Here is a 27,764-nt window from a genome sequence, read left to right as displayed (position 1 = left end):
GGCATTTTACATTTAAACTTGATAAACACCTCAGAAAGTATTCCCATTTTATAGGTGAGAAAATAGAGGCAAAGGGAGGTAACTTCTCTTCAAAGATGGGCAGTTTGAGTACAGAACCTAACCACCTCCCACCTAAAGGTGGTGCTCTACCACCTTTCTTGCTGTGGTTTTTTTTTTTTTACATGGAGCTTTGCTCTTGTTGCCCAGGCTGGAGTGGAATGACGCAATCTCTGCTCACTGCAACCTCCACCTCCTGGGTTCAAGTGATTCTCCTGCCTCAGCCTCCCGAGTAGGTGGGATTACAGGCGCCTGCCACCACACCTGGCTAAATTTTTGTATTTTTAGTAGAGACCGGGTTTCACCATTTTGACCAGGCTGGTCTGGAACTCCTGACCTCAGGTGATCCACCTGCCTGGGCCTGCCAAAGTGCTGGGATTACAGGTGTGAGCCACTGTGCCTGGCCAGTTGTTCATTCTTTAATACAGAACTGTGAAAGTGGTAAACAGTAAATACACATGTAATTGTATGTCAGCTATTTATGGTTTTCCCCAGAGCACTATACAGAGTGTTGATTACATGATAGCAATTTAATAGACATTTTAAAATGAATGCCAGCCAGACATGGTGGCTCACACCTGTAATCCCAGCACTTTGTGAGGCTGAGGCAGAAGGATTTCTTGAGCCCAGGAATTGGAGGATGTAGTGGGCCATTGTTCTCGAACCAAACCGAGGGTTGGGCTGCTATTTCTCATGACCCAATAAGGAGATGCAGATGAACTGGGGAGGAAGAGAGTTTTTATTTCTGCAACAGGTTACAAGGAGAAGACCTAGAAATTATTGTGAGGCCAACTCAAAATTACAAAGTTTTCCAGAGCTTATATACCTTCTAAGCTATATGTCTACATGTAAGAGTGCATTCATCTAAAGACATAAGTAGGCCGAATGAGGTGGCTCACGCCTGTAATCCCAGCACTTTGGGAGGCTGAGGCGGGTGGATCACCTGAGGTCAGGAGTTCGAGACCAGCCTGGCCAACATGGTGAAACCCTGCCTCTACTAAAAATACCAAAAATTAGCCAGGCGCAGTGGTAGGCGCCTGTGAATCCCAGCTGTTCAGGAGGTTGAGACGAGAGAATCACTTGAACCCAGGAGGCAGAGGTTGCAGTGAGCCGAGATCGGACCATTGCACTCTAGCCTGGGCAAGAAGAGCAAAACTCCATCTCAAAAAAAAAAGAAAAAAAAAGACATAAGTAATTAACTCTTTTAATCTATAACTAAGGTCTGATTCCTGAAGACCTTCCTCTGGAGCCTCAGTAAATTTACTTAATCTAAATGGATCCAGGTGCTGGGGTGATTACCCTTATGTTTTTTGTTTTTGTTTTTTGAGATGGAGTCTTGCTCTGTCGCCCAGGCTGGAGTGCAGTGGCACAATCTCAGCTCATTGCAACCTCCACTTAACAAGTTCAAGCGATTCTCCTGCCTCAGCCTCCTGAGTAGCTGGGACAACAGGCAGGACCACCACGCCCAGCTAATTTTTGTATTTTTAGTAGAGATGGAGTTTCACCATGTTGGTCAGTCTGGTCTTGAACTCCTGACCTCAGGTGATCCACCCGCCTCAGCCTCCCAAAGTGCTGGGATTACAGGCATGAGCCACTGTGCCCAGCTGATTACTCTTATCTTGTCTCCTGCTAAATCACAGAGATTTGGGGAGTTCCTTCAGGACCCCAGTAAATTTGTCTGTGGAGGCCTGGGGAGTCTCTTCAGACCCCCAATAAAATTTGTTTAACCCTAAATGGATCCTGTTAAGAATTCCTCCATTATTTTGTCATGCTTTAGGGCCCAGGAAAGGCCTGGGCAAAACTCTTGGTGGGCTTTCGTTACATTCCAGTCTTTGTATAAGGGCACTGGCCCTTTCAGCTTTTAATATTTAACTTAACTACTCGGTCAATACTTTAACAGTTGTTATGGAAGCCTGAGGATCTTGCCACTGCACTCTATCCTGGGTGACAGAATGAGACCCAGTCTAAAAAAAGAAAAAAAGAAAAAAAAGAATGTCCCGTATTCACACAACCACCACAGAACTGGACCTTCTTGAACAGTGCAGCATGGCTCATTCCTTCATTCCTTGGTATCCCAACCCCTGCCCCGCATCTGCAGCATGGGGCACAGAGCAGGCACACCCTCCAATGCTGCTCTGTTCACTAGACGGCAGCTTTCTCCTCAGCCCTCTGTGTTCAGCTTGTGCACAGAAAACGTGAATCTAGATAGTAAGAGCAAAGAACATCTCCACAGGACACAAGTAAACCACCCCACCCCACCCACCTCTATCAACCTTACCTGCTTACTTGGAGCTCTGATCTCTAACAGGCAATTTAATCCTCCCTTGTGGAACCCAAAAGTCACATACCCATTCCGCAGGGAGCTGGGTGATAAGAAAGCACAAAGTTTAGGATTACTCTTTGATAAGAGTCTTGCTTAAACAAGATCGCATACAAAAGCCTGTCTGATCCCCACACCCTTCTCCCTTGGTTCCCCTCTCTCCTTTCTTCCTCTCTTGCTTGTAAGATTGCAAGATTGTACAATCCACCCCAGAGACTGGGCTCTGAAAGACCTAATGCAAATTGCTTTTAGACACACACATTTCTTTCCCAGCGCTCTGTATTAGTCCACTCCCCGCCCAGCAGGCCTCACCCTTACCCCCTACCTGGGAGTTGATGCTTGGGGCTCCCCTGGGAGCTGATTGCCCCGGTCTGCTCCTGGCCACTTCCCATTGGTGCTTGCTCATTTACATTTTAAAATTAGAGCAAAGTTCAACACTGTGGTTGGCTTTAGTGGCTCTATGAATTGCCCTACCCTGGTGAGAAAAATGCAGACAATATAGCCACCTGGGAAAACTTTCCTCCTAAAATAGCGCAGCCCCCACAGCATTCTGGCAACAGGTTGCTCTGTGGTGAGTCTCTGGCTCTGGGCTGATGGAAATACCCAGGGATGTAAATAGCAATGAGAAAAGGCCGCTTGTGCCACTGTGAGGTTTTGTGTTGGCGGGTTCTTCCCCCACCCCAACCCCACCTAAGTTCTCTATTTTTGTTTTGGTTGAACTTCAGCTCACAGCATAAACACCGAGGGTTGAGGCTCCGTTCTGCCCTAGAGCTGTCAGTGCAGGGTGAGGGGTTGTGGTGTCCTGTTCCTCCTACCATGTCCCAGCCCCTCTGTTTCAGTCTCAGCACTGTCCTCCCAGACCCTCCCTTCTGAAGGTCAGTTCCCTTCGCTGCAAAGCGGGAGTAACAGCATTCATTGGGAGGGTTGAATGAGTTGACAAAGCCCATGACTGGCACGGTGCCCGCCTGTGGCAGGCTGCAATGTCTCAGGCCACGATTAAGACAGGGTTGTGGCAGTGATGCAGGTGCACACAGTGGTGAGGAAGCAGACGGTGGGGACCCTCTTGGCAGTCCCCGACCACACAGATGCATGGCAGGACCAGGAGGTGGGGGGCCTCAGGCTGAAACGTCCAGCTCCCCAACTCCTCCTTGTTTGTAGGATTCCAGGCCAGCGCCTGGCAGCCCTTCGGCACGGAACTTCTTGTACATTCCACGGCAAGTGAAAGGGCTTTTGTCCCCACACAGGAAGAACAAATGACAAAGGCAATTGTGTGTCTCCCCACGGGCCCACACAGCAGGCTTGGGAAGAGAAACTTCTTTCCCCAAGAGTCCAGCTTTGCTGGAGTGGTTGCAGTCACAGATCAAACTGTGGCACAGCTCTGGAAGAGTGTGGTGTCTGAGCTCCCACATGTGTGGCAGGGTGCTCATCGCACGCCCAGCACACATACACGTGCACAAACTCCAACACATTACTCCTGCCCAGACTAGCTGGGCGGTGCGTCACAGATGCTCCAGCTGCAGGGGCTCAGGAGGGCATCACACCCACCCCCTTCAGGAGGTTATGGCTTTATTATTCCCTGATATGGTTTGGCTGTGTCCCTCCCCAAATCTCATCTTGAATTGTAGCTTCCATAATTCCCACGTGTTGTGGGGGGGACCCGGTGGGAGATAATTGAATCATGGGGGCAGTTTCCCCCATACTATTCTCATGGTAGTGAATAAGTCTCACGAGATCTGATGGTTTTATAAGGGGAAACCCCTTTTGCTTGGCTCTCATTCCCTCTTGCCTGCTGCCATGTAAGACGTGCCTTTGCTCCTCGCCTTCCTCCATGATTGTGAGGCCTCCTCAGCCATGTGGAACTGTGGGTCTATTAAACCTCTTTTTTTTTATAAACTACCCAGTATGGGCATGTCTTTATTAGCAGCATGAGAACAGACTAATACATTCCCCTTCCCAGGTGGGCCGCAAAGGCCCAGAGGGTCCTACAACTCGCCATGGGTCTCACCGTGCTTGTCCTTTTCAGGCCTCATGGCCCACACTGTGAAAAATTTTAGGCACTATCAGAGAAAGATGTTTTCAAGAAGTCTATCCTGAAGTCCTTTCAAACACATAGTCATTGAGGGCCTATGAGAGGGTGGAGACTCCAGACCACCCACAGGAGATAAATGATATTGAAGAAATCATTCTCACTGGGACAGGATAGATCTTTTTACCATTTTTTTCCATCCTTATTTTTCCTATTCTCTTGTAATTGTCATAGTAGGAAGCTGAGGGTTTGGAAGTTTTAAAAATTTGTTAAATGAAAAAACTTTTCTTATCAAATGAAATTATTATGCATCATTTTATTGGACCCCATGAATGGAATGGAATAACCCAACCCATTTCTGCTGCAGACTTGGCTGCCAGAGCCCTTGGTTGCTGAGTTTAGTGATCAGTCACAGTAACCAATTCATCCCAGGTACATCTGGTGCTCCTAATAGATGTCTGACCTGGCATCTGCTTTTATGTTTTGTGTCTTGTTGGATCTTGAACTTAAATTTCATAAGTGATCTTTGTGCTGTGCAAAAAACTTTCATTGGCCTAGCAGAGTTGGGAAATCTAGATGTTATTCCCAGTTCTGCCTGACTGACCAGTTCCACCTTGAGCAAGACATTCCCTCTATCTGGGCCTCTATTTCCTCATTTTGAAACCTATCTGTGTCTCCCAGACTTTCCTGTAACAGAATCACCTTGAGTGTTTGTTAAATATACAAAGTCACAGGCCCCTTCCCTAAATCAGGAGTGGGGACCTGAAGCTGGAATCTGTATCTTTAAACCTAGCACCCTGGTGGATTCCAATCATCTGGCAAGTTCAAAACATGAACACCAGATGGTTACCAAAGTACCATTCTATGCTATGATCTATAATTTATACAAATAATCTCTTAGAAGAAAGAAGATGAAGTTTGGTACAGATTTTGAAATCACCTATCTTGTTTTTTACTGAATGTAGTTTATCATGATCCTCAGTTTTCATTTATAAACACACACAAGGGGGAACATTTTGTATTTTCCTTTGTAAGGTGAAAAACCCAACCCAGGTGCTTGTTCCTCCTGTGGCTTTCCACTGGATTTTTACCAGGGTTGGGCCCCCCACTCCTACCCACGGAGGCTGTGCTTCCTAGGAAGCTCGACACGTGTTTCCCCAGACACCTGCACGACTCATTCTGTCACCGCCGTCTCTTGGGTGTTGACTCAAACGTCAGCTTATCAGTGAGGACTTCCATGGGGCTAATATCACAGCTCCCTCTCCGACATTTCCTATCCTCCTCCCTACTTTGTTTTTCTACTTAGCACTCATCACTATTTAACCCACTGGAAATTTTACTTGTTTATTTTGTTTGCCATCTGTCTCCCCCACTAGAGATAAACTCCTCAGGGACTTCTCTGTGTTGTGTTCCCTGCTATAGCCCTCAATGCCTGAACCGAGACATAGTAGGTGCTCAATAAATATCTGCAGACTCAATGAATGAAATGCTTGCTGGATGAAGGAATGAATGAATGAACTTCCTGGATTGGTGCAGGTATTTGACTGTCTGCACAGTCAGCCCCTCTAATCCCAGGCCATGCTCCAGTCTTCTCACAACTGTGCTCCTGGCCTCTGGGCTCATGCACACACTGGTCACATCTGAACCCCATGACTGAGCTGCCCCTTAGGTAACTGCATATCCTCCGTCCTCAGTCTTTCTCTGTGGGAAAGCCGGGGGTTACATGCAGCTCCACCCCTGCTCATAGCACATCCCTTGATGAATGCTGACTGTATCCTTTCACCCCAGCTGCTCCCCACCCTTCTTACTCTCCCACTGGGACCACTGAGACCTTGGTTGCCTTTGCTCCAGTAGGGGGCTGTCCAACACCCAGCCACACTCCTGAGCCTTTCTCTAAAAACAAAATTTTCTGGCTGGGCGCAGTGGCTCACACCTGTAGTCCCAACACTGTGGGGGCTGAGACGGGTGGATCACTTAAGCCCACGAGTTCAAGACCAGCCTGGGCAACATGACAAAACCCAGTCTCTACAAAAAATACAAAAATTAATGAGGTATAGTGGTACACAGCTACTCAGGTGGCTGAGGTTTGGGGATCACTTGAGCCTGGAAGGTGGAGACTGCAGTGGCCAAGATTGTACCACTGCACTCCAGCCTGGGCAACAGAGTGAGACCTATCTCAAACAAACAAACACAAACAATTTCAGCCTGGCAAGAAAGCAAGGCCCCATCTTTATAAAAAAAATTAAAAGTTGGCTGGGCGCGGTGGCTCATGCCTGCAATCCCAGCACTTTGGGAGGCTGAGGCGGGGGGATCACCTGAGGTCAAGAGTTCGAGACCAGCCTGGCCAACATGGTGAAACCCCATCTTAACTAAAAATACAAAAATTAGCTGGTTGTGGTGGCAGGCGCTTGTAATCCCAGCTACTCAGGGGATCGAGGAAGGAGAAACGCTTGAACCTGGGAGGCGGAGGTTGCAGTGAGCCGAGATGGCGCCATCGCACTCCAGCCTGGGGGACAAGAGCGAAACTTCGTCTCAAAAAAAAAGAAAAATTAAAAATCAAGAATCAGCTGAGTGTGGTGGCACATGCATGAAGTTCCTGCTACACGGGAGTCAGGCAGGAGGATTGCTTGAGCCCAAGAGATCAAGGCTGCAGAGAGTTGTGGATTGCACCATTGCCCTCCATCCCAGGTAACAGAGCAAGACTCTGTCTCAAAAATAAATAGCCGAAGGCGGTGGCTCAAGCCTGTAATCCCAGCACTTTAAGAGGCTGAGGCGGGCAGATTACGAGGTCAGGAGATCGAGACCATCCTGGCTAGAACGGTGAAACCCCGTCTCTACTAAAAATACAAAAAAATTAGCCAGGCGTGGTGGCAGGCGCCTGTAGTCCCAGCTACTCAGGAGGCTGAGGCAGGAAAATGGCGTGAACTCAGGAGGCAGAGGTTGCAGTGAGCCAAGATCGTGCCACTGCACTCCAGCCTGGGCCACAGAGCAAGACTCTGTCTCTAAAAAAATATACATAAATAAATCTTTATTATTAAAAAGACAGCTACTGGCAGCTAGAGGGATGAAACAGAGTCCCAGAGCCATGAAGGAGGTGGGATTAAGCAGGGTCTGTTAACTTGAGTCTCTTGAGCTGGGGCCCAGAGAAACTAGTTCAAGTACTTGTGGCTCTTTGACCATAATTGGCCTAGGTCTTAACATGAGTGAGCATTTGAACTAGGAAAAAATGGGCACACATACTCACTGCAGAAAGTTTATAATAAACAGGTAAACAAAAAGAAGGAAAACAGCTACAGCCAACACACAGAATGCTTACTAGTGCCAGCTGTTCTAAGGGCCTTTACATTGGCCAACTTGTTTAATCACACCACAATCTGTAGAAGCAAAAAATTGCCCTGCTTCCAAAGTTAGCAAACATTTAGTATGCCACGGTCAGGAAAACAAAAACAAAATATTTTGCAACCCAAGATAAACCAAAACTAGCAGGTTCAACTCCAACTAGTTGTGGTAACCAGAATAATAAAACCTTGATTATTGTCAGTGAACTTTAGACTCCTTAACAAATACAATTCCTGGCCAACCATGGTGGCTCACACCTGTAATCCCAGCACTTTGGGAGGCCAAGGTGAACAGGTTGCCTAAGCTCAGGAGTTTGAGATCAGCCTGGGCAACACGGTGAAACCTCGTCTGTACAAAAAATTTAAAAAAAAATACTAATAAAATAGCCGGGCAGCTACTTGAGGGGCTGAGGTGGGAGAATCACTTGAGCCTGGAAGGTTGGGGCCGCAGTGAGCCGAGATTACACCACTGTACTCCATCCTGGGTGACAGAGCGAGACCCTGTCTCTGCAAAAACAAACAACAACAACAACAAAAATTCCTGTCCCTAATTTTTGTTATGCTGGTGTCTAAAGATGTCGTGGCCTTAGTAAATGTAGTAATCATGTGAGAAAGTCATTGTTTTTCATAACAAGTAGACAAATGTAAACTATTTGAGTTTCCCAGTTGCCATAAGAAGTTAGCACAAACTTGGTGGCTTGAAACAACAGAAATTTACTCTCTCATAGTTCTGGAGACAAGAAGTCCAGAATCAAGGTGTTGGCTGGGCCATGCCCTTCTGACCTGTCTAAGGCAGGCTCCTTCCCTGCCTCTGCTGGCTTCTGGTGGGTGACTCCAGGCATTCCTTGTCTGTGGCCTCATCACTTCCATCTCAGCCTCTGTCTTCATGCGGCCTTCTCCTCTGTCGCCGTTGTCTTCTCCTGTTCTGCCTCTTATCAGAACTCTTGTCGTTGGATTTACAGCCCATGTCAATAATCCGGGAGGATCTCATTTCAAGATCCTTAAATTAATTACATCTGCAAAGACCCTTTTTCTAAATAAGGTCACAGCTTCCAGGGCTTAGGTCATGGGCGTATCTTTTCGGGGGCCACCATTCAACCCATTATATTAGCTCTGGTGGCCTTGAGGGTTTGTTTGTTTTACTGAAATGCTATGGTTATGTTTTTATATTTGGGGGGTCAGTCCTGAAGTTTAACTCTTGCACTCTTCGCAAGTCATTTGTTGCCTTCCTTTTCTGAAGCTTTTGCCTCAGAGTTTTTCTTTGACAAACCTATGATGTGATGTGGGTTGGTGCCATTATTATCCCTGATTTATTTATTTATTTAGAGATGGAGTTTCGTTCTTGTTGCCCAGGCTGGAGTGCAGTGGCGCGATCTCGGCTCACTGAAACCTCTGCCTCCTGGGTTCAACAGGTTCTCCTGCCTCAGCCTCCCAAGTAGCTGGGATTACAGGCATGCACCACCACGCCCAGCTAATTTTGTATTTTTAAAGTAGAGACGGGGTTTCACCATGTTGGTCAAGCTGGTCTCGAACTCCTGACCTCAAGTGATCCACGCACCTCGGCCTCCCGAAGTGCTGGGATTACAGGTGTCAGCCACCGCGCCTGGCCTAACTTTTTGGTTTTTTTGAGATAGAGTTTTGCTCTGTCGCCCAGGCTGGAGTGCAGTGCTACGATCTCAGCTCACTGCAGCCTCCACCTCCCGGGTTCAAGTGATTCTCCTGCCTCAGCTTTCCAAGTAGCTGGGACTACCAGCGTGCACCAACACACCCAGCTAATTTTTGTATTTTTAGCAGAGATGAGGTTTCACCATGTTGGCCAGGTTGGTCTCCTGACCTCAGGTGATCCACCCACCTCAGCCTCCCAAAGTGCTGGGATTACAGGCGTGAGCCGCCACACCCAGCCCCACTTAACCTTTTAAATGCCCAGTGGCCCTGGCTCCATCCTTCCTGTGCTCCCTCCCTTCCTCCCTCCACCATCTCACTTTCATCCCATTCCCATGCTACCCCTTCCATTTAGGCGGAAGAGTTGTTGGAAAAACTATAGACTTCATAATCAGACAATCTGAATTTAATTCCTTACTAACTCTGTGAACCTGGGCCAGTTATAAAATCCCTTTGAGCTTCAGTTTCCTCATCTATGAAATGGGGATAAAGATATTTAGCTGATATACTTAGTTGATAGGGTTGCTGTGCTAATTATTTAAATTAAAGGTACTTAATAAATGCAAGTTCTACATTTTTCCTCAGAAAGAGTCTGCTCTTATTTAAGTCTCAGTATAAATTTTATTTTATTATTATTATCACTTTTTATTTTGAGATAGAGTCTTGCTCTGTTGCCCAGGCTGGAGTGCAGTGGTGCGATCTCAGATCACTGCAACTTCCACCTCCTGGGCTCAGCGATTCTCCTGCCTCAGCCTCCCAAGTAGCTGGGATTACAGGCATGGGCTACCACACCTAGCTAATTTTTGTATTTTTAGTAGAGATGGGGTTTTGCCATGTTAGCCAGGCTGGTCTCCAAAACTGACCTCAAGTCATCGCCTGCCTTGGCCTCCCAAAGTGCTGGGATTATAGGTGTGAACCACTGCACCAGACCTCCATTATAAATTTTAATCATATCTTCTTTTTCCCTGTCTGGGTATTAATACTTCTTCTTCTTATACTTCTTCTTCTTATTATTTTGAGACAGTGTTTTGCTCTTGTTGCCCAGGCTGGAGTGCAACGGTTCATTCTCGGCTCACTGAAACCTCAGCCTCCCTGGTGCAAGTGATTCTCCTGCCTCAGCCTCCCAAGTAGCTGGGATTACAGGCATGCACCACCACATGCGGATAATTTTGTATTTTTTAGTAGAGACAGGGTTTCTCCATGTTGGTCAGGCTGGTTTCGAACTCCCGACCTCAGGTGATCCACCCACCTCAGCCTCCCAAAGTGCTGAGATTACAGGTGTGAGCCACTGCACACGGCCTACACTTTATTATTAAAAATCATCCTTTTTTGCTGGGCACCGTGGCTCATGCCTGTAATCCCAGCACTTTAGGAGGCCAAGGCAGGTGGATCACTTGAGGTCAGGAGTTTGAGACCAGCCTGGGCCAACATGCCCATCTCTACTAAAAATATAAAAATTAGCCGGGCACAGTGACATACACTTGTAATCCCAGCTACTTGTGAGGTTGAGGCAGGAGAATGGCTTGAACCTGGGAGGCAGAGTTTGCAGTGAGCTGAGATCAGGCCACTGCACTCCAGCTTGGGCGACAGAGAGAGAGTCCATCTCAAAAAAAAAAAAAAAAAAAAAAAAAATTATCCTTTCTTCTTTGTTTTTACTACAAAAGCAAGGCATGTTAATTTGCTGAAAACCCAAAGAAGCAAAAAGAAAACATAAAAACACCATAACCCTACCATCAGCACATTTACAATAAACAATGACTTGTTGATAGTATAAGCCAGAAAATGTGATCAGCCCATCATGTTATTTTTAAATTTAATCCTCACAACCTTATAAAATAGATACTATTTAAATCACCATCCAACATGTGATTAAACAAGGCCAGACGCAGTGGCTCACACCTGTAATCCCAGCACTTTGGGAGATGGATCACTTGAGGCCAGGAGTTGGAGACCAGCCTGGCCAACATGATGAAACCCCGTCTCTACTAAAAATACAAAATTTAGCTGGACACGGTGGCACATGCCTGTAATCCCAGCTACTCCGGAGGCTGAGGCAGGAGAATCACTTGAACCCGGGAAGTGCCGGTTGCAGTGAACCACGATGGCACCACTGCACTCCAGCCTGGGTGGCAGAGTGAGACTGTCCCAAAAATAAAAATAAATTAAAAATTTAAAAATTTTAAAAAAACATATGATTAAACAAAATTTCAGAGAGGTTAGTTATCCTGCCCAAGTTCACACAGCCAGTGAGGAGCCCAGCTGGGATTTGCACCCAGGTCTGTCAACTTGAACTGTAAAGATTTATTCCCAATTTGGAGGCTTGTTTTTTGTTTCTTGTTTTTTGTTTGAGGTGGAGTCTCACTCTGACGACCAGGCTGGAGTGCAGTGGCACAATCTCGGCTCACTGCAACTTCTGCCTCCCGGGTTCAAGTGATTCTCCTGCCTCAGACTCCCGAGTAGCTGGGATTACAGGTGCGTGCCACCATGCCTAGCTGATTTTTGTATTTTTAGTAGAGATGGGGTTTCACCATGTTGGCCAGGCTGGTCTTGAACTCCTGGTCTCAAGTGATCCGCCCCCCTCAGCCTCCCAAAGTGCTGGGATTACAGGCATGAGCCACTGCACCCAGCTATTTAGAGGTTTTCAGGAAGCTGAGAGAGTATTTGGGAGCCGAGAGCTGTTTCTGGGGCCCAGAAGTATCCATCTTTCAGCAGCCTCCGCTCAGGAGTTCCCTGCCTGGCTGGCTATCCATGGCCATCCCTGGCCGCACCCACCTGCCCGCAAGCCTTCCTCAGCTGCATCATCCTTACTGGCTGCAACTGCAATATATTTGCTTGTAGCCCTGTGGGGGCTACTACAGAACACAAACAGAGTCCTGGCTGGTGAGGCTGCTGACACAAGAGCCAGAGGCTTTGCTCCTATTTTTTTTTTTTTTTTTTTTTGAGACAGAGTCTCACTCTGTTGCCCAGGCTAGAGTGCAGTGGTGCAATCTCAGCTTGCTGCAAACTCTGCCTCCGGGTTCAGGTGATTCTCATGCCTCAGCCTCCTGAGTAACTGGGATTACAGGCATGCGCCACCACACCCAGCTAATTTTTGTATTTTTAGTAGAGATGGAGTTTCCCCACGCTGGTCAGTCTGATCTCCAACTGCTGATCTCAAATGATCCACCCGCCTCAGTCTCCCAATGTGCTGGGATTACAGGCATTAGCCACCATGCCCAGCCCCATCACTACTTTGTAAAGTGACCTTGGGCAAGTCCCTTGAGAGTCCCCGTCTCTCACGGAAATGACAGCAATTAGTTTTTCCTGTGGTTCTGAAGGAGGTAAAGTATTATATACAAGACCACTCAGACAGTTTAAATGCCATATAACATGGAATATAATGTTACTGAGAGAACTGAAGGCAAAAATAATCTGTATATAACACACTTACAATGTTCAAAGGGTAGTTGACGATTTTAGATTTGAGAACACACACAAGCAGACCCATCAATACCCGAGGAATAACTTAGTCACAGAATAGGAATAGGCAAATGTGTATTGATCAGAAAATATACCTGACATGCAAACCCAGAACAGGTAAGTTTGATGTGGCAGTGGACGAAGGAAAGCTGGAACCCTGAGGTTAAGACTGAGATTGGGCTGGAGTCAGGAGAGTCTGGGCTGAGGGTAGAATTCCCACTTATTATGGGATCCGGTGGGACCCTTCATAGAAGAGGCTGAGTTTCACAATCTTGGTCTATCTGATTTGGAGAGTTCCTGGAATCTGGGGAGACACCCCACAGGCTTTGTCTAAGGACTATTTGCAGTTCTTTGAACCTCAGAATAGGAAGACTGAAGTGAGAAGTCAGAGTAGAGAGTAAGCCAAGGCTACTTTGAATGCTCAAAACCAGGGGATGGGTCCTACTGCTTTCCACGTGTGAGCATGGCCAGCCCAACCAGCCCAGAGCCCTCAAAGTCAAGCCCCTCACTGGTCAGCCTCATGGCATTCTTGATCTAATGCCCTGTGGCTTTAAACTGCCAGCTTCTGCAAAAGGTAGAAGAAAGTCCTGTATTTCTTCTGGGCTCCTACAGGCTCTTTAAAACAATGCTGTTTCTGTTTGAGATGATGATACCCTGAAAGGACCTGTGCACTCCTGCAACTTGTCATGTGCCCAGTCAATAACAAATTGACCAACTGACATTCTTAGAGACACCACTGAAGACCTAGTGCTGGGTTGGACCTATGGGGAGACCCAGAGGTTCATAACTCTGTTTCTGCCCTCAACGAGTTAAGCATCCAGGGATTTAGGTGGTATTTGGGTCACTTTGGACCTCACCATGGGCACAGGAAAAAAATCCAGGAAATGTCTTCCTCAGTGTCAGCCTGAGCAAAATAATGCCCCAGCTGACATTTCTCTGTATCTGGAAATGTTTACACAGGGATCGCACTGTGCAGAGCGCTGTACCACGTGGATTTGCCTCTGTAGGTTGTACTATACTTGCACATTTCTGAGGGCTGAGGAAGGGAAGGTGAGAAACGTGGTGATGAGCCCCACTGTGGCCAGCACTGTGCCAAGCGATCTTTAAAGGTGGTGGTTTTAGCCTTACAACCACCTGGGTGGTCAGTATCTTCATTCTCACTCTGCAGTGGAGAGATTACAGCTTTAGGTACTGAATGCTCTGGCTCAGGGGGCTGGGGCTGAGAGTGCACCCTCGTAAGCCAGTGGGGAAGAAGTCTGGCGGCAAGGTAGCTGGCAGCTTAGGAAGTACCTGGGCTGCTTGCTAAGGAGTGGGACTTTCTTCCAGAAGCTACAGGGGGCCCAGTACAGTAGTGAGAGAGCCATCTGATCAAATCTGTTGGAAAGCTGCCAGGCAGCTGTGTGAGGGCTGGGTGGGGAAGGGGGAGGAAAGATTGCAGAATGAGATCAGAGACAGGACTGTGGAAGGACGAATCTGTTTTCCCTCCTCCCCCATCCCATAACAGTCTCTAGAATCAAAACAAGCATTTTATGTTGTTTTATTTTTCGAGACAGTGTCTCAATCTGTCACCCATGCTGGAGTGCAGTGGCGCAGTCTTGGCTCACTGCAACCTCTGCCTCCTGGATTCAAGTGATTCTCCTGCCTCAACCTCCTGAGCAGCTGGGACTATAGGCGAGTGCCACCATGCCTGGCTAATTTTTGTATTTTTAGTATAGTTGGGGTTTCACCATGTGGGCTGGCTGGTTTCAAGCTCCTGACCTCAAGTGATCCGCTTGCCTCAGCCTCTCAAAGTGCTGGGATTAGAGGCATGAGCCACCGCGCCTGGCCAAAGCAAGCATTTTAATAACCATTTTAAAATTTTAGACCCAAGTCAGTGACCCCTGTATTAATTTTGGTAATCAAAAGTTGGCTAAATTGAGCCAGCTGAGTGAGACAAGGTTGTGCACTCAGCACTACCCTGGCGGGTGGCTGCTAGGAAGACATGCTAGAAAAGATTGGCCATTGTGACAGAGGGAGAGCAAGGGAAGGCACTGACGGGGTTTGGGATTTAGGCAGACCTGAAGTTGATTTCTGGCTTAGCCATTTACTAGTCATGAGACACTGAAAACATCATTTAATCTCTCTGATCTTCTTTACTTCATCTTTAAAATAAGGGTCAGCTGGGTGCGGTGGCTTATACCTGTAATCCCAGTACTGTGGGAGGCTGCGGCAGGAGAATCACTTGAGCCCTGGAGTTAGAGACCAGCCTAGGCAACACAGTGAGACCCCCATCTTTACAAAAAAATACAAAAATTAGCCAGGTGTAGTGGTGTGCACCTGTAGTCCCAGTTATTTGGGAGGCTAAGGCGGGAGGATTACTTGAGCCCTGGAGGTCAAGGCTGCAGTGAGCCCTGATCACTATATTCCAGCCTGGGCAACAGTGAGACCCTGTCTCAAAAGCTACACTACACTACACACTACACTACGCTACGCTACGCTACACTACACTACAGGTCATCAACTTCCTCTTGCATGATTGCACAAGTACTATATTCAAAGTGACTAGCACAGCACTGGTGCTTGGTAGGGGCTAGCTAATATCCTCACTCCAACCTGGGAGCCACAGTGATGGCGCACATCTGCCTGGCCCTTTCCTGTGGAGCAACACTGCCCTTCAGTGGCTAAATAGTGAATGACAGGTGTGCCGGCTGCTTCCGCTCCGCCCTGCATTCCACATGTCAGAAGAGTTGTTTAAGGGTCAGACCTGCCGCATGTACTTTTCACAAAAGTTGGAGCCCTACCTTGGCCAGCAGGTGACAGGTCCCACTGTCCCCAGGACAGGGCGACCTCAAGGCCAGCGGATTCTGAATCTTGGGCTGGGAAGAAAACACAACCTCAAGTAGTCTTGGAACAGCTCTCTAGAGATGGCCATGACCTCCAACCCACTCCACTCCAGCCACAAGAATAGTGTGAATGAAAAGCAAATGCCAGTGGCACATTCTGGCACCCCTTGGCAAAACAAGGAAGGAAGCCATTCCACAGACACTTAGCGGGCACCGTTCAGGCCTCTGGGTCCGTGCTAGCTGCAGATACCATGGCCAACAAAAAGGAAGCTGACTATTTAGTTGGGAGAAGGACATTAACGAAACAATCATCCAGATACATAATTGCAGACTATAACAAGGATCTGAAGGGAAGGCTCAGGGTGCTGACTCCACCCAGGACAAGATAAGGAGTGCTCCTGGTGCTACCATGGGCTTCATGAGCACCTCTTGGCCAAGCCACTGTCCCTGGGGCCTGTGCACACTGTGAACATTGAAATGCTCACTGCTACTGGAAGTGGGCTGATGTGGCTCTGGGGTGTCTACTCCTCCAGCTGGTAGATAGGAGTCAGGGAAGTCACCAAGATGAATAGGCATTAGTAAGTACTGGTGGAAACCGAGGAGCGGGAATTCCATGCTCAAAGGCTCTGAGGTGGGCCTGACACGGTAGCTCACACCTGTAATCCCAGCACTTTGGGAGGCCGAGGCAGGAGGATGGCTTGAGCCCAGGAGTTCGAGATCAGCCTGGGCAACATGGCGAAACCCTGTCTCTACAAAAAAAAAAAAAAAAAAAGCTGGGTATAGTAGTGTGCACCTGTAGTCTCAGCCACTCAGGAGGCTGAGATGGGAGGATTGCCTGAGCCCAGGACATAGAGGCTGCAGTGAGCTGTGATTGTGCCACTACACTCCAGCCTAGACAACAGAGCAAGACCCTGCCAAAAAACAAACAAATAAAAAAACAAAAAGGCCCCGAGGTGGGGTCCCATGGGGATATCTTTAAGGAAATGTGTCTGGAGCTCAGAAACCCAGAACAAGAGTAGTGCAGGTGACACTAGGGCAATAGGCAGGGCAAGGCCTTAGGCACTGGGGGGCAATATCGGGGGTGTAGTCTTGATCCTAAGACAGTGGGACACCACAGACAGTGCTCCTGACTCCCTGCCAGCTGTCCTCCTCCAGGGATAAGGCCCCTCTTGCTGCCTCCCTCCTCCCCTCACTGCCCAGGGTGCCTCCGTCAAGTCTTTTCTGGATTTCATCCTTTTCTCCCAACTCCCGGTAACATCCTCTCAAATTAAGTCTGGGATATTTTTTTCTTCCTCCCTTCTTACCACAGTAAAATTCTGTTAAATAAAAACTAGCATTTAAAACCATACTCCGGGCCAGGTTCAGTGGCTCACACCTGTAATCCCAGCATTTTGGGAGGCTGAGGTGGGCAGATCACCTGAGGTCATGAGTTCGAGACCAGCCTGGCCAATATGGTGAAACCTCGTCTCTACTAAAAATAACGAAAAACAGCTGAGCATGGTGGCACATGCCTGTAATCCCAGCTGCTCAGGAGGTTGAGCTAGGAGAATCGCTTGAATCCGGGAGGTGGAGGTTGCGGTGAGCTGAGATCACACCACTGCGCTCCAGCCTGGGGGACAGCGCAAGACTTCGTCTCAAAAACAAACCAAAGAAAGCATACTCCAGCCAGCCCAGTGGCTCTCACCTGTAATCCCAGCACTTTGGGAGGACGAAGTGAGAGGATAGCTTGAGCCCAGGAGTTTGAGACCAGCCTGGGCTACATGGCAAGACCCTGTCTCTAAAAAAAATTTTCTTATTTAAAAAAATAAACAAAAACCACACTCACACTTCTAAGCTGCAAGGATTTTTTGCCAGCCCTGTGTGCTCATCCCCGTGTGGGCTGAGCCTGGGAATGAAAGAGGAAATGTGCTCCTACCTTGCCCCTGAGGGGCTTCCCATCTCACCCTGAATCCAGAGGCTGCCTTTCAACCAGCTGCACTACTCCATTCTAGGGGCCATCAATGGAAATGGCACTTGGAAATGCTTCTTCTCTTTCTGAACATTTAGGTCCTCACACAGCAATCAAGCCGGTGGTCAGTGAGTGCATTTTGTGAATGCTTTGAGGTATAGAAGGAAAGAGCACTGGACCCCTGGAGTCTGAAAACATGGGTTTGTAACCTGGCCATTTTTAAGGCTGTGTGTCCTTAAACAAGACTTCTCTGAGCCTCGGTTTCTTCGTTAGTAGAGTGGGGTAAACAAGACTTTCCCCGTCTACCTTGCAGAGGGTTTATGGGGATCGTATGAGGCACCGTGGTGGTTCCTGGATGGCAATCCTTAAACAGGTGCTACCCATGAGGACGTTTTCACCGGCCCACGGTGAGATGAGGAAAATAAGGACAATGAAAGGAGGTGTTTAAAAAGGTAGATTTATTCAACCTAAAGGCCTGGCCTGTACTCTGAGATTGTGTCTTTCTTGGGGTTTATTTGCATTGAAATTACATTTACTTTATGAAATGATAGTGATGTTAGCAGATTTTTAAAAATGTTTTTACTTAACAAAATTAAAGTACAACTACCCAGTTTGGGGAGAGCTTACCAGTCTGTAAAGCCCCAAACCCTTTTGAGTCAGTGAACCAGAAAGCCTCCGCAAACCACAAAGAGCTACGACCAGAGGCCACCTCTTGCTGTCTTCCTTTGCTGCCCCTCTGCTAGCTAAAGCCTGTGTGCTAGGGGTGGGTTCCAAGGGTCAAGGCCCAGACATGCTTTTCATCTTGACTTTAAAAGCACAGACTCTGGAACCAGACTGTTAGGGTTTAAATATCAGTTACACTCCTTTCTAGTTGCGTATGACCTTGGACAAGTTGCTTCTGCTCTCCATACTTTGATGCTCTCATTTATAACATGTGTGTATTAATAGTGAAGATTAAATGTAAGGCAAGGGCTGCGCATGGTGGCTCATGCGCTTTGGGAGGCCGAGGCGGGAGGATCGCTTGAGTCCAGGAGTTTGAGACCAGCCTGGGCAATATGGTGAAACCCCATCTCTACAAAAAATACAAAAATTAACCAGGCATGGTGTCGTGCACCTGTAGTCCCAGCTACTTGGGAGGCTGAGGAGGGAGGATGGCTTGAGCTGGGGAGTCAAGGCTTCAGTGAGCAGAGATCACATCACTGCACTCCCGCCTGGGTGACAGACCTTGTCTCAACAAACAAACAAATAAATAAATGTAAATATATAACTGCCCAGTGGGTTCACCTTGCCTGCTGCCTAGACAGAGCCAATTTATCAAGACAGGGGAATTGCAATGGAGAAAGAGTAATTCACACACAGCTGGCTGTGCGGGAGAGGGAGACTGGAGTTTTATTATTACTCAAATCAGTCTCCCGGGGCATTCGGAGATCAGAGTTTTTAAAGATAATTTGGCAGGTAGGGGCTTGGGAAGTGGGGAGTGCTGATGGATCAGGTTGGAGATGGAATCATATGGGGTCAAAGTGAGTTTTTCTTACTGTCTTCTGTTCCTGGGTAGGATGGCAGAACTGGTTGAGCCAGATAACCAGTCCGGGTGATGTCAGCTGATCCATCAAGTGCGGAGGGGGAGGGGGGTCCTGCAAAATATCTCAAGCACTGATCTTAGGTTTTACAATAGTGATGTTATCCCCAGGAGCAATTTGGGGAGGTTCAGACTCTTGGAGCCAGAGGCTGCATTACCACTAACCCGTAATTTCTAATCTTACAGCTAATGTATTAGCCCTGCAAAGGCAGACTGGTCCCCAGACAAGAAGGGGGTCTTCGAAAAGGGCTGTTATCAATTTTGTTTCAGAGCCAAACCATGAACTGAATTCCTTCCCAAAGTTAGTTCGGCCTATGCCCAGGAATGTACAAGGACAGCTTAAAGGTTAGAAGCAAGATGGAGTTGGTTAGGTCTGATCTCTTTCACTGTCATAATTTCTTCAGTTATAATTTTTGCAAAAACAGTGTGTGGCACATATGGGCACTCAAGAATGCTAGCTGTGATTATTGGCCTGACGCAGTGGCTCACACCTGTAATCCCCCAGCACTTTGGGGAGCCGAGGCGGGTGGATCATGAGGACAGGGGTTTGAGACCAATCTGGCCGACATAATGAAACCCTGTCTCTACGAAAAGCACAAAAAATTGGCCAGTGTGGTGGTTCATGCCTGTAATCCCAGCATTTTGGGAGGCCAAGGTGGGGGGATCACTTGAGGTCAAGAATTCAAGACAAGCCTGGCCAACATGGCAAAACCCCGTTTCTACTAAAAATACAAAAATTAGCTGGGCATGGTGGCACATGCCTGTAGTCCCGGCTACTCGGGAGGCTGAGGCAGGAGAATTGATCACTTGAACCCAGGAGGCTGAGGTTGCAGTGAGCTGAGATCACACCATACACTCTAGCCTGGGCAATAAAGCGAGACTGTCTCAAAAAGGAAAAAAAAATCCGCCATTGACTTGCAAATGAGGAATTGCTTCCAGGTTCTCAGTGACCGTTTGCTACAGATATGCCACGTAGTAAGCTGGGAAGCCAAGAACCTGGGAGAAGCACCTGCTTGGCAGAGGCCAGGTTTTTGTTTGTTTATATGAAGAGAAACTTTTCCTAGTTTACTATTCCTTTTCAGAACACAGCCTCACAATACCTTCCACACGTGTCAGATCTGCGTGCTCTCAGCTATTTGCTAAGAGGACATTACAGCATTAGTCCCTCTTGTGATTACAGGGGTGCAGGGAGCTGAAATGTGGATCCCCTGAAAACTTTCATTCCAATAAGAGAGAACTCTGGTGTGGTGGCTCACGCTTGTAATCCCTGCACTTCTGGAGGCTGAGGCAGGCGGATCACTTGAGTCCAGGAGTCTGAGACCAGACTGAGCAACAAAGTGAAACCCCATCTCTGCAAAAACCACAAAAATTAGCTGGACGTGTTGGCACATGCCTGTAGTCCCAGCTACTTGGGAGGCTGAGGCAGGAGGATTGCTTGAGCCCAGAAGGTCGAGGCTGCAGTGAGCTGTGACTGTACCACTGCACTCTAGCATGGGCGACAGAGTGAGACCCTGTCTCAAAAAAAAAAAAAAAAAAAAAAAGCTCACTGCTGGTTCCCTGAACTGGGAGAATCCCATTCAGCTTAAGAAGACAAGACACATAGCCCTAGACTTCTAGAACAAGCTGAAAATGCCAACTAGTTCCCAACTCTACACTCCTGGGAGTCGGCGACAGGTGCCCCCCGTTAAAGGCAACATACTTTTGCTTTGGGCTATAGCTTTGGGGTCTCTGCTTAATTGGAAGCTGGAAGTTTGTAAGCAAAGGAGTTTCCATATTTCTTTATACTTTGAACAATACAAATAATGGACATCTTAAATTTTTTTGTTAGACTCTCTATTATTTTAGTCCCCAAGTGCCTTAAAAAGTATCCAGAGAGTCTTGCCTTTCACAGTTGCCTTAATCCAGGTCTGGCTCCCCTTATCTGGGGTTCCCTCAGTTCTGCCCTCTGCTTTATGTTGTCCACATCCTCACTCTGGTGGCCAGATGGCTCAGTCAGGCCAACAAGCTCTCCAGGAAGAAGAGGAAACAAGTCTACACCAACATTACAGGTAAGAGTCCCAAGAATCTCCCTGATTGGACAGCTCAAGTCCCAGGTGCCCCTCTGAAGGCTGTGACTGTGCTCAGGAGAATGGACTGTGCCAGCTGGCTGTGCCAACCAGGGACCACCCCAGGAGCTGAGGGTAGGATCCCCTTCCCCTGCAGATGTGGACATGGAAGATGGATAGGCTACCAACAATATCCATGGCACAATAGTTCCTGGCCTGCTCACGCCTGTAATCCCAGCACTTTGGGAGGCCGAGGCAGGTGGATCACCTGAGGTTAGGAGTTTGAGACTAGCCTGGCCAACATGGCAAAACGCTGCCTCTACTAAAACTGTAAAAATTAGCCAGGTGTGTTGGCGGGCGCCTGTAATCCCAGCTACCCAGGATGCCGAGGTATGAAAATCACTTGAACCCAGGAGGCGGAGGTTGCAGTGAGCCAAGATTGTGCCACTGCACTCCAGCCTGAGCAACAAGAGCAAGACTCTGTCTCAAAAAAAAAAAAAAAAAAAAAAAAAAAGATTTGGAATATTCAATAGGATGGTCAGAGAAGGGTGCATTGATGAGGTGACATTTGAGCAAAGGCCTGAAAGAGAAGAGTAATCAAGCCCTGCAGATTGCAGGGAGAAGGGCTTTCCAGGCAGAGGGAGAGCAAGTGCAAAGACCCTGGAGTGGGGGCAGGTCCAGGGTGATGAAGGAACAGCCAGGAGGGTTGAGTAGCCAGAGAAGAGTCAAAGTATTTGGTGTTCAGGGCTATGCTTGGCACTCAGAGCAACTAGAGAGAAGGGACAGTGCCATCCTTGGTCTCAAAGAGGCAATGAGCCTCTAAAGTGCACACAGCAAATGCTAGAAAAATAGCACATCTAGAAAAAGATGGAGGCTTCCTCATGCTGTATGAGTGCAGGAAGGAAAGCTCAGGGACTGGAGCAGCCAGAGAGGGCTTCAAGGAGAAGATGGACATCATCTGGAGAGGCATAGCACAGGCAGGGAGAAAGTGTGGACACAGTGGGTGCCATGGGGCATCCTGTTTAAATATCAGCCTCATTCACTGTGCACTGAGCAATTGGGAATTATTACAGCTTGAGATTTTTAAAGACAAATCAACTAAGGTTCATAACATGCTGGTACTTCCTCTCAGGAAGAGAAATTCTCTATCAAGACTTCTGTCTTCTTCTCATTAAAAAGCTCTTATTGTGGCTGGGTGAGGTGGCTCACGCCTGTAATCCTATCACTTTGGGAGGCCGAGGCAGGTAGATCACTTGAGATCAGAAGTTCAAGACCAGCCCGGCCAATATGGTGAAACCCCATCTACTAAAAATACAAAAATTAGCTAGGCATGCTGGCCCATGCCTGTAATCCCAGCTACTTAGGAGGCTGAGGCAGAAGAATCACTTCAACCCAGGAGGCAGAGGTTGCAGTGAGCCGAGATCATGCCATTGCACTCCAGCCTGGGTGACAGAGCAAGACTCTGACTCCGAGAAAAAAGAAAAAAAAAGTCCTATTGTACAGTAAGAACCTCTTCTATTTTCTCTTTTTGTTTTTTTGGGCGACAAGGTCTTGCTCTGTCACCCAGGCTGGAGTGTAGTGGCACGATCAATGCTCACTGTAGCCTGTGGCCTCAAGTGATCCTCCTATCTCAGCCTCCTGAGTAGCTGGGACTATGGACACACACCACCACGTTGAGCTAATTTTAAAATTTTTTGTAGAGATGTGGTCTCACTAGGTTGCCTAGGCTGTTCTTGAATTCCTGGGCTCAAGCAGTCCTCCCACCTTGAACTCCCAGAGCGCTGGGATCACAGGTGTGAGCCACCATGCCAGGCTGGAACCTCTTCTAGATATCAACATTAAAGCAGCATGTGGGAAGCTGCAGTGGGCAGAAAAAGGCTTAGCTCTAGTGGACAGAGAAGATTGGATGGCCCAAGAGTAGTCTCTACAGAGAGACTTCAGATTCCTCCCACCCACACCCAGAGCCCCCAAGGGCTCTCACGTGCCACATATTTTTCTAGCTTAGCCTTTGCCTCCTTTTCTAAGGCAAATATCCCTATGAGGATCGTATTTTGAGCCCATCACACATTCATGCATGCCATGCCATTTTTCTTAGTTTCTTGTTTCATTCATTCATTCATGTATTCATCAATACCTTCCACAGATACCTACTGATCTGTTTTTACAGGCCCATGTCACTATTCTCAGGTTGTCAGTGGCTGTGTGACCCCCACCTCCCAATCCCATACCTTCTAGAGCAGCAGCCCCAACCTTTTTGGCAACAGGGACCAGTTTCATGAAAGACCATTTTTCCACAGACTAGGGCGGCAGGGGATAGTTTAGGGATGATTCAAGTACATTACATTTATTGTGCACTTTATTTCTATTAGTATTACATTGTAATATATAATGAAATAATTATACAACTCACCATAAGGTAAAATCAGGGAGAGCCCTGAACTTGTTTTCTTGCAACTAGGCAATCCCATCTGGGAGTGATGGGAGACAGTGACAGATCATCAAACATTAGATTCTCACAAGGAGTGTGCAGCCTAGATCTCCCCCGTGCGCAGTTCACTAGAGGGTTCATGCTCCTATGACAATCAAGGTCGCCACTGATCTGACAGGAGGCCAAGCTCAGGCAATAATGCCAGCGATGGGGAGTGGCTGTAAATACAGATGAAGCTTGATTTGCTTGCCTGCCACTCACCTCCTGCTGTGTGGCCTGGTTCCTAACAGGCCAGTACTGGTCTGTGGCCCAAGGGATGGGGACCCTTGCCCTAGAAGAGTTCTTCATCTGTACTCATGAAAAGTTGATAAGTCACCTAAATCACCTTTAATAAGAGCCCAGTAAGTCGAGATGTCACAAAAACAGAGCCAGAAAAAGAATCTATACCCTCTGCTACAGCCAGGACCAGCTACCTAATTTATAAGTCTCAGCACAAAATGAAAATGTGGGCCCTCAGCCAGGTGTGGTGGCTCATGCCTGTTATCCCAGCACTTTAGGAGACCAAGGTGGGAAGATTGCTTGGGCCCAAGAGGTTGAGGCTGCAGTGAGCGGTGATTGTGCCACTGTACTCCAGCCTGGGCAATAAAGCAAGACCCTGAAAAAAAAAAAAAAAGAAGAAGAAGAAAAGAAAAGATGGGTAGGGGGGAAAAGTGCCATAACAGGCACTAAAATACAAACTTTTCCTTTCTTCTGTGGTCTCTCTCTTGCCGTCTCTTGGTGTTTCTTATTTGCTATTTGATGCTATGCTTCCTTGGGCACGGGGACACTTACACGGTGAGTACAGACCCTCGCAGACACTCGGGGGTGAGGAGTAGGAGGTGGGCTGCCCATGACTGCATATCCATGCACAGTTCACCAGCTCCAGGAGTCCTCCTCTGGCTAGACCACCAGACTGACATGCCATCTTTGCCCAGGGGCAAGGATGAGGTGAGGCTGTCAATCTTCCCTTCCCACAGGCCTGCTGCCCCAACCCATGGCTGCTGGGAGACCCCCAAGGGATTAAATCTCCATTCCAAAGCAGTCTCAGCACCTGGCTGAGAGGCCCAGTCCTGCTACTGCTCATCAAAGGCACCATGGTGCTGCCAGCCCAGGGCAAGGATGGCTGCCACCCTGCCTCTCCCCAAAATGCCATAGGGCACACCAGCTCAACCCCAATTCTCCCTGTGCCCACAGCTAGGCCCCTACAGCAGGCAGAGGTCAGCAAGGAAGGGGAAGTCAGGTGGGGCCTGGGGAACCAGGGAGCCGGGAACAGGCAGCTGAGAATTGTTCCAGGGAAGCAGGGAGAGGCAGACCACGCATGGGCCAAGACTCCAAGCCCTCAGTGCATGCTGCATTGTCCCATTGGACTTCACTTGCAAAATATAAATGCAACGATAAAATTATTAAGAATTTCAAGACAAGGTGGGTGCAGTGGCACACACCTGTAGTCCCAGCTACTCAGGAAGCTGAGGCGGGGGAATCACTTGAGCCCAGGAATTTGAGTCCAGCCTGGGAAGCATAGCGAGACCTCCCACCTCAAAAAAACAGAAAAGAATTCTAAAACAGTAGTCATAGAACATTAGCCCCCCAGTGCAGGACCCTTTTGAATAGAGCTCTTCTGAGCACGAGGCCCTGTCTATGCCAGATGCACACCCACGAAAACGACCTTGGCTCCAACTTTCAATGCGAACTTCTTACAGTTTAGGTCCTCTGCAAAGTCACTTGCTTCTAGTAGCTCCTATCAGAGCTGAGCTGAGGCCTTAGACTGGCGTTAAAAGAGAGGTGAAGTTTCCTGCTGCAGCACTAAACACATCACTGAGGGCCTACGGAGTAATCCTTGAGCATCCCCTGACTCAGAGCACTGCCACCGCATCGGCTTCTTAAAAAAGCACCTCTGGGTCTTGGGGTTCCGGCTTGTTTGCGTCACAAGTAATAACTTGTATTTTATTTGCTTTTAAAAACTGGATATGCTCCCACTTGTCAGCCTCCACATTGAGACCTGTGTTTCGTGTTTTTCAGTGTGTCTTTGAGAAAAGCCCATAAACCTACAAACACCCTTTTTCTCCCCAAGGTGAGGTTTGACCCTAGTACTTACTACCACTGTTTACTGGAGAGCCGTGTTGAGAACATCTCCTTTAGGCTCTATTTCTCATCCTAAGGGATATATCCACCCTTCATTACGGAAGGTTTTGAAGGCCTCAAATAAAATCAAAGTAGAATTTGAATAAAACATCTTGGCCAGGCACGGTGGCTCACGTCTGTAATCCCAGCACTTTGGGAGGCCGAGGTGGGCGGATCAGAGGGTCCGGAGATCGAGAACATCCTGGCTAACACGGTGAAACCCCTGTCTCTACTAAAAATACAAAAATCAGCTGGGCATAGTGGCGCGTGCCTGTAATCCCAGCTACTCGGGAGGCTGAGGCAAAAGAATTGCTTGAATCAGGGAGTCGGAGGTTGCAGTGAACCGAGATCACAGCACTGCACTCCAGCCTGGGGACAGAGAGACTCTGTCTCAAATAAATAAATAACTAACTAACTAAATAAATAAATAAATACATAAAACATCTTAAAGAAATAGAAAATACTAGTAGAGTTTTCACTCTGATTTCAGAATCAATTTGTGGAAATTCAGTTTCACAAGAATGAAAAAAGCCCCCTAAGCACGGTAGCTTTTTTCTTTTTTTAAAAAATGGGGTCTCACTATGTTTTCCAGACTGATCTCAAACTCCTCGGCTCAAGCAATCCTCCTCCCTCAGCCTCCTGAGTAGCTGGGACTACAGGTACGCATCACCACCACCCTGCTAGGATATGGTAGCTTTTTAACCAAAACACACTACCATGCAATGGAGAGCATGTAACTTGTTATTTGGTCATACAAATACATCAGAATAAATTCCAACTCTCTTGTGGAGCCCTTTTTCCTACATCTGCACAGAAACCAGCACTAGCAGGACTGCAACTGAGGCAGATTCGAGAATTAGCAGACTCTGGCTCAGGCAGGACAATAGAGGAGCAGGAAATTTCTTTCAAGGGCTTTTGTTGCTGTTGTTGAGATGGAATCTTGCTCTGTCACCCAGGCTGGAGTGCAGTGGTACTATCTCGGCTCACTGCAATCTCCGCCTCCCAGGTTTAAACAATTCTCCTGCCTCAGTCTCTCAAGTAGCTGTGATTACAGGCATGTGCCACCACGCCCAGCTAATTTTTGCATTTTTAGTAGAGATGGGGTTTCACTATGTTGCTCAGGGAGGTCTCGAACTCCACCTCAGGTGATCTGCCCACCTCGGCCTCCCAAAGTGCTGAGATTACAGGCATGAGCCACTGTGCCCGGCTTGAGCCCTTGAGGGGCTTTTTAACCAAGAGATGGTGTAGGGACAGAAGCCAGCAAGAAGAACATGGTGGACTCTCTGTGAGGCCCCAAACCCCAAATCATGAGCCTCCGCCCCCTGAAAGTATTCCAGGATCTCCGAGGGAGGTTTTGGGAGGGGGCCAAGTTCCTGCAATTGGGTGGGTGGGGCTCCAAGCCATTGTTCTTTGCACATTCTTGCCAATGTGACCTAATTGGCTAAGCACAGGCTGGAGAAGCTAGATAAACCTATTTAAATTCAGAGCCAAAAGACACTCGAGGATGTTTTCTGAGGGGGCGTGAGGGTTGGAAAATCATCCTATATTTGGTTTATCTCCCACCTCATGTCCTGAGTCAATTCCTTAGTCTTAGATGAGGGAGAGGACTTGGGAGTCATCCTTGTTTTTGATGAGCTATACAACCCTATGGCCAGCAGAGGGAAGTACTGCATTTCAGAGCCACAATTTGAGATCTATGAAAGAATTTCAATCGAGAATAAGAGGCCGGGCGCGGTGGCTCACGCCTGTAATCCCAGCTCTCAGGGAGGCAAGAGGCGGGAGGATAGCTTGAGCCCAGGAGTTCGAGACCTGCCTGGGCAATATAGCGAGACCCCGTTCTCCCGAAAAAGAAAAAAAAAAAAAAAAAGACAAAAAAAAAATAAGCGTAACTCCCCTCAAAGCAACAACCCCCCCCCCCCC

At 47.9% G+C, this 27,764-nt stretch overlaps 1 protein-coding gene and 1 long non-coding RNA gene across 3 annotated transcripts in view; one reads left to right on the top strand and one right to left on the bottom strand.

Moving 5' to 3' along the window:
- Positions 1 to 27,764, bottom strand: part of LOC105738624 — a 153,231-nt gene that overhangs the window by 115,834 nt on the left and 9,633 nt on the right. Inside the window, exons 2-3 of one of the 2 annotated variants that reach the window (XM_012501423.2) lie at positions 25,164 to 25,258; positions 24,516 to 24,648 (exon numbers count right to left, since the gene is read on the bottom strand). The exons of the other annotated variant lie outside the window; for it this stretch is intronic. Of the exons in view, the coding sequence (XP_012356877.2) occupies positions 24,516 to 24,648 (133 nt within the window). The 5' untranslated portion in view covers positions 25,164 to 25,258. The remainder of the gene's footprint in view (positions 1 to 24,515; positions 24,649 to 25,163; positions 25,259 to 27,764) is intronic. 2 annotated transcript variants of the gene reach the window in all.
- Positions 11,016 to 27,759, top strand: LOC115831539. The gene is made up of 3 exons (XR_004027049.1): positions 11,016 to 11,051; positions 22,737 to 22,745; positions 27,695 to 27,759. It is a non-coding gene; the product is annotated as an uncharacterized LOC115831539 (long non-coding RNA).

The sequence above is a fragment of the Nomascus leucogenys genome, chromosome 19 (genome assembly GCF_006542625.1).
Source record: "Nomascus leucogenys isolate Asia chromosome 19, Asia_NLE_v1, whole genome shotgun sequence".
NCBI classification, from domain to species: Eukaryota; Metazoa; Chordata; class Mammalia; order Primates; family Hylobatidae; genus Nomascus; species Nomascus leucogenys.
This window is presented reverse-complemented; position numbering and strand designations above follow the sequence as displayed.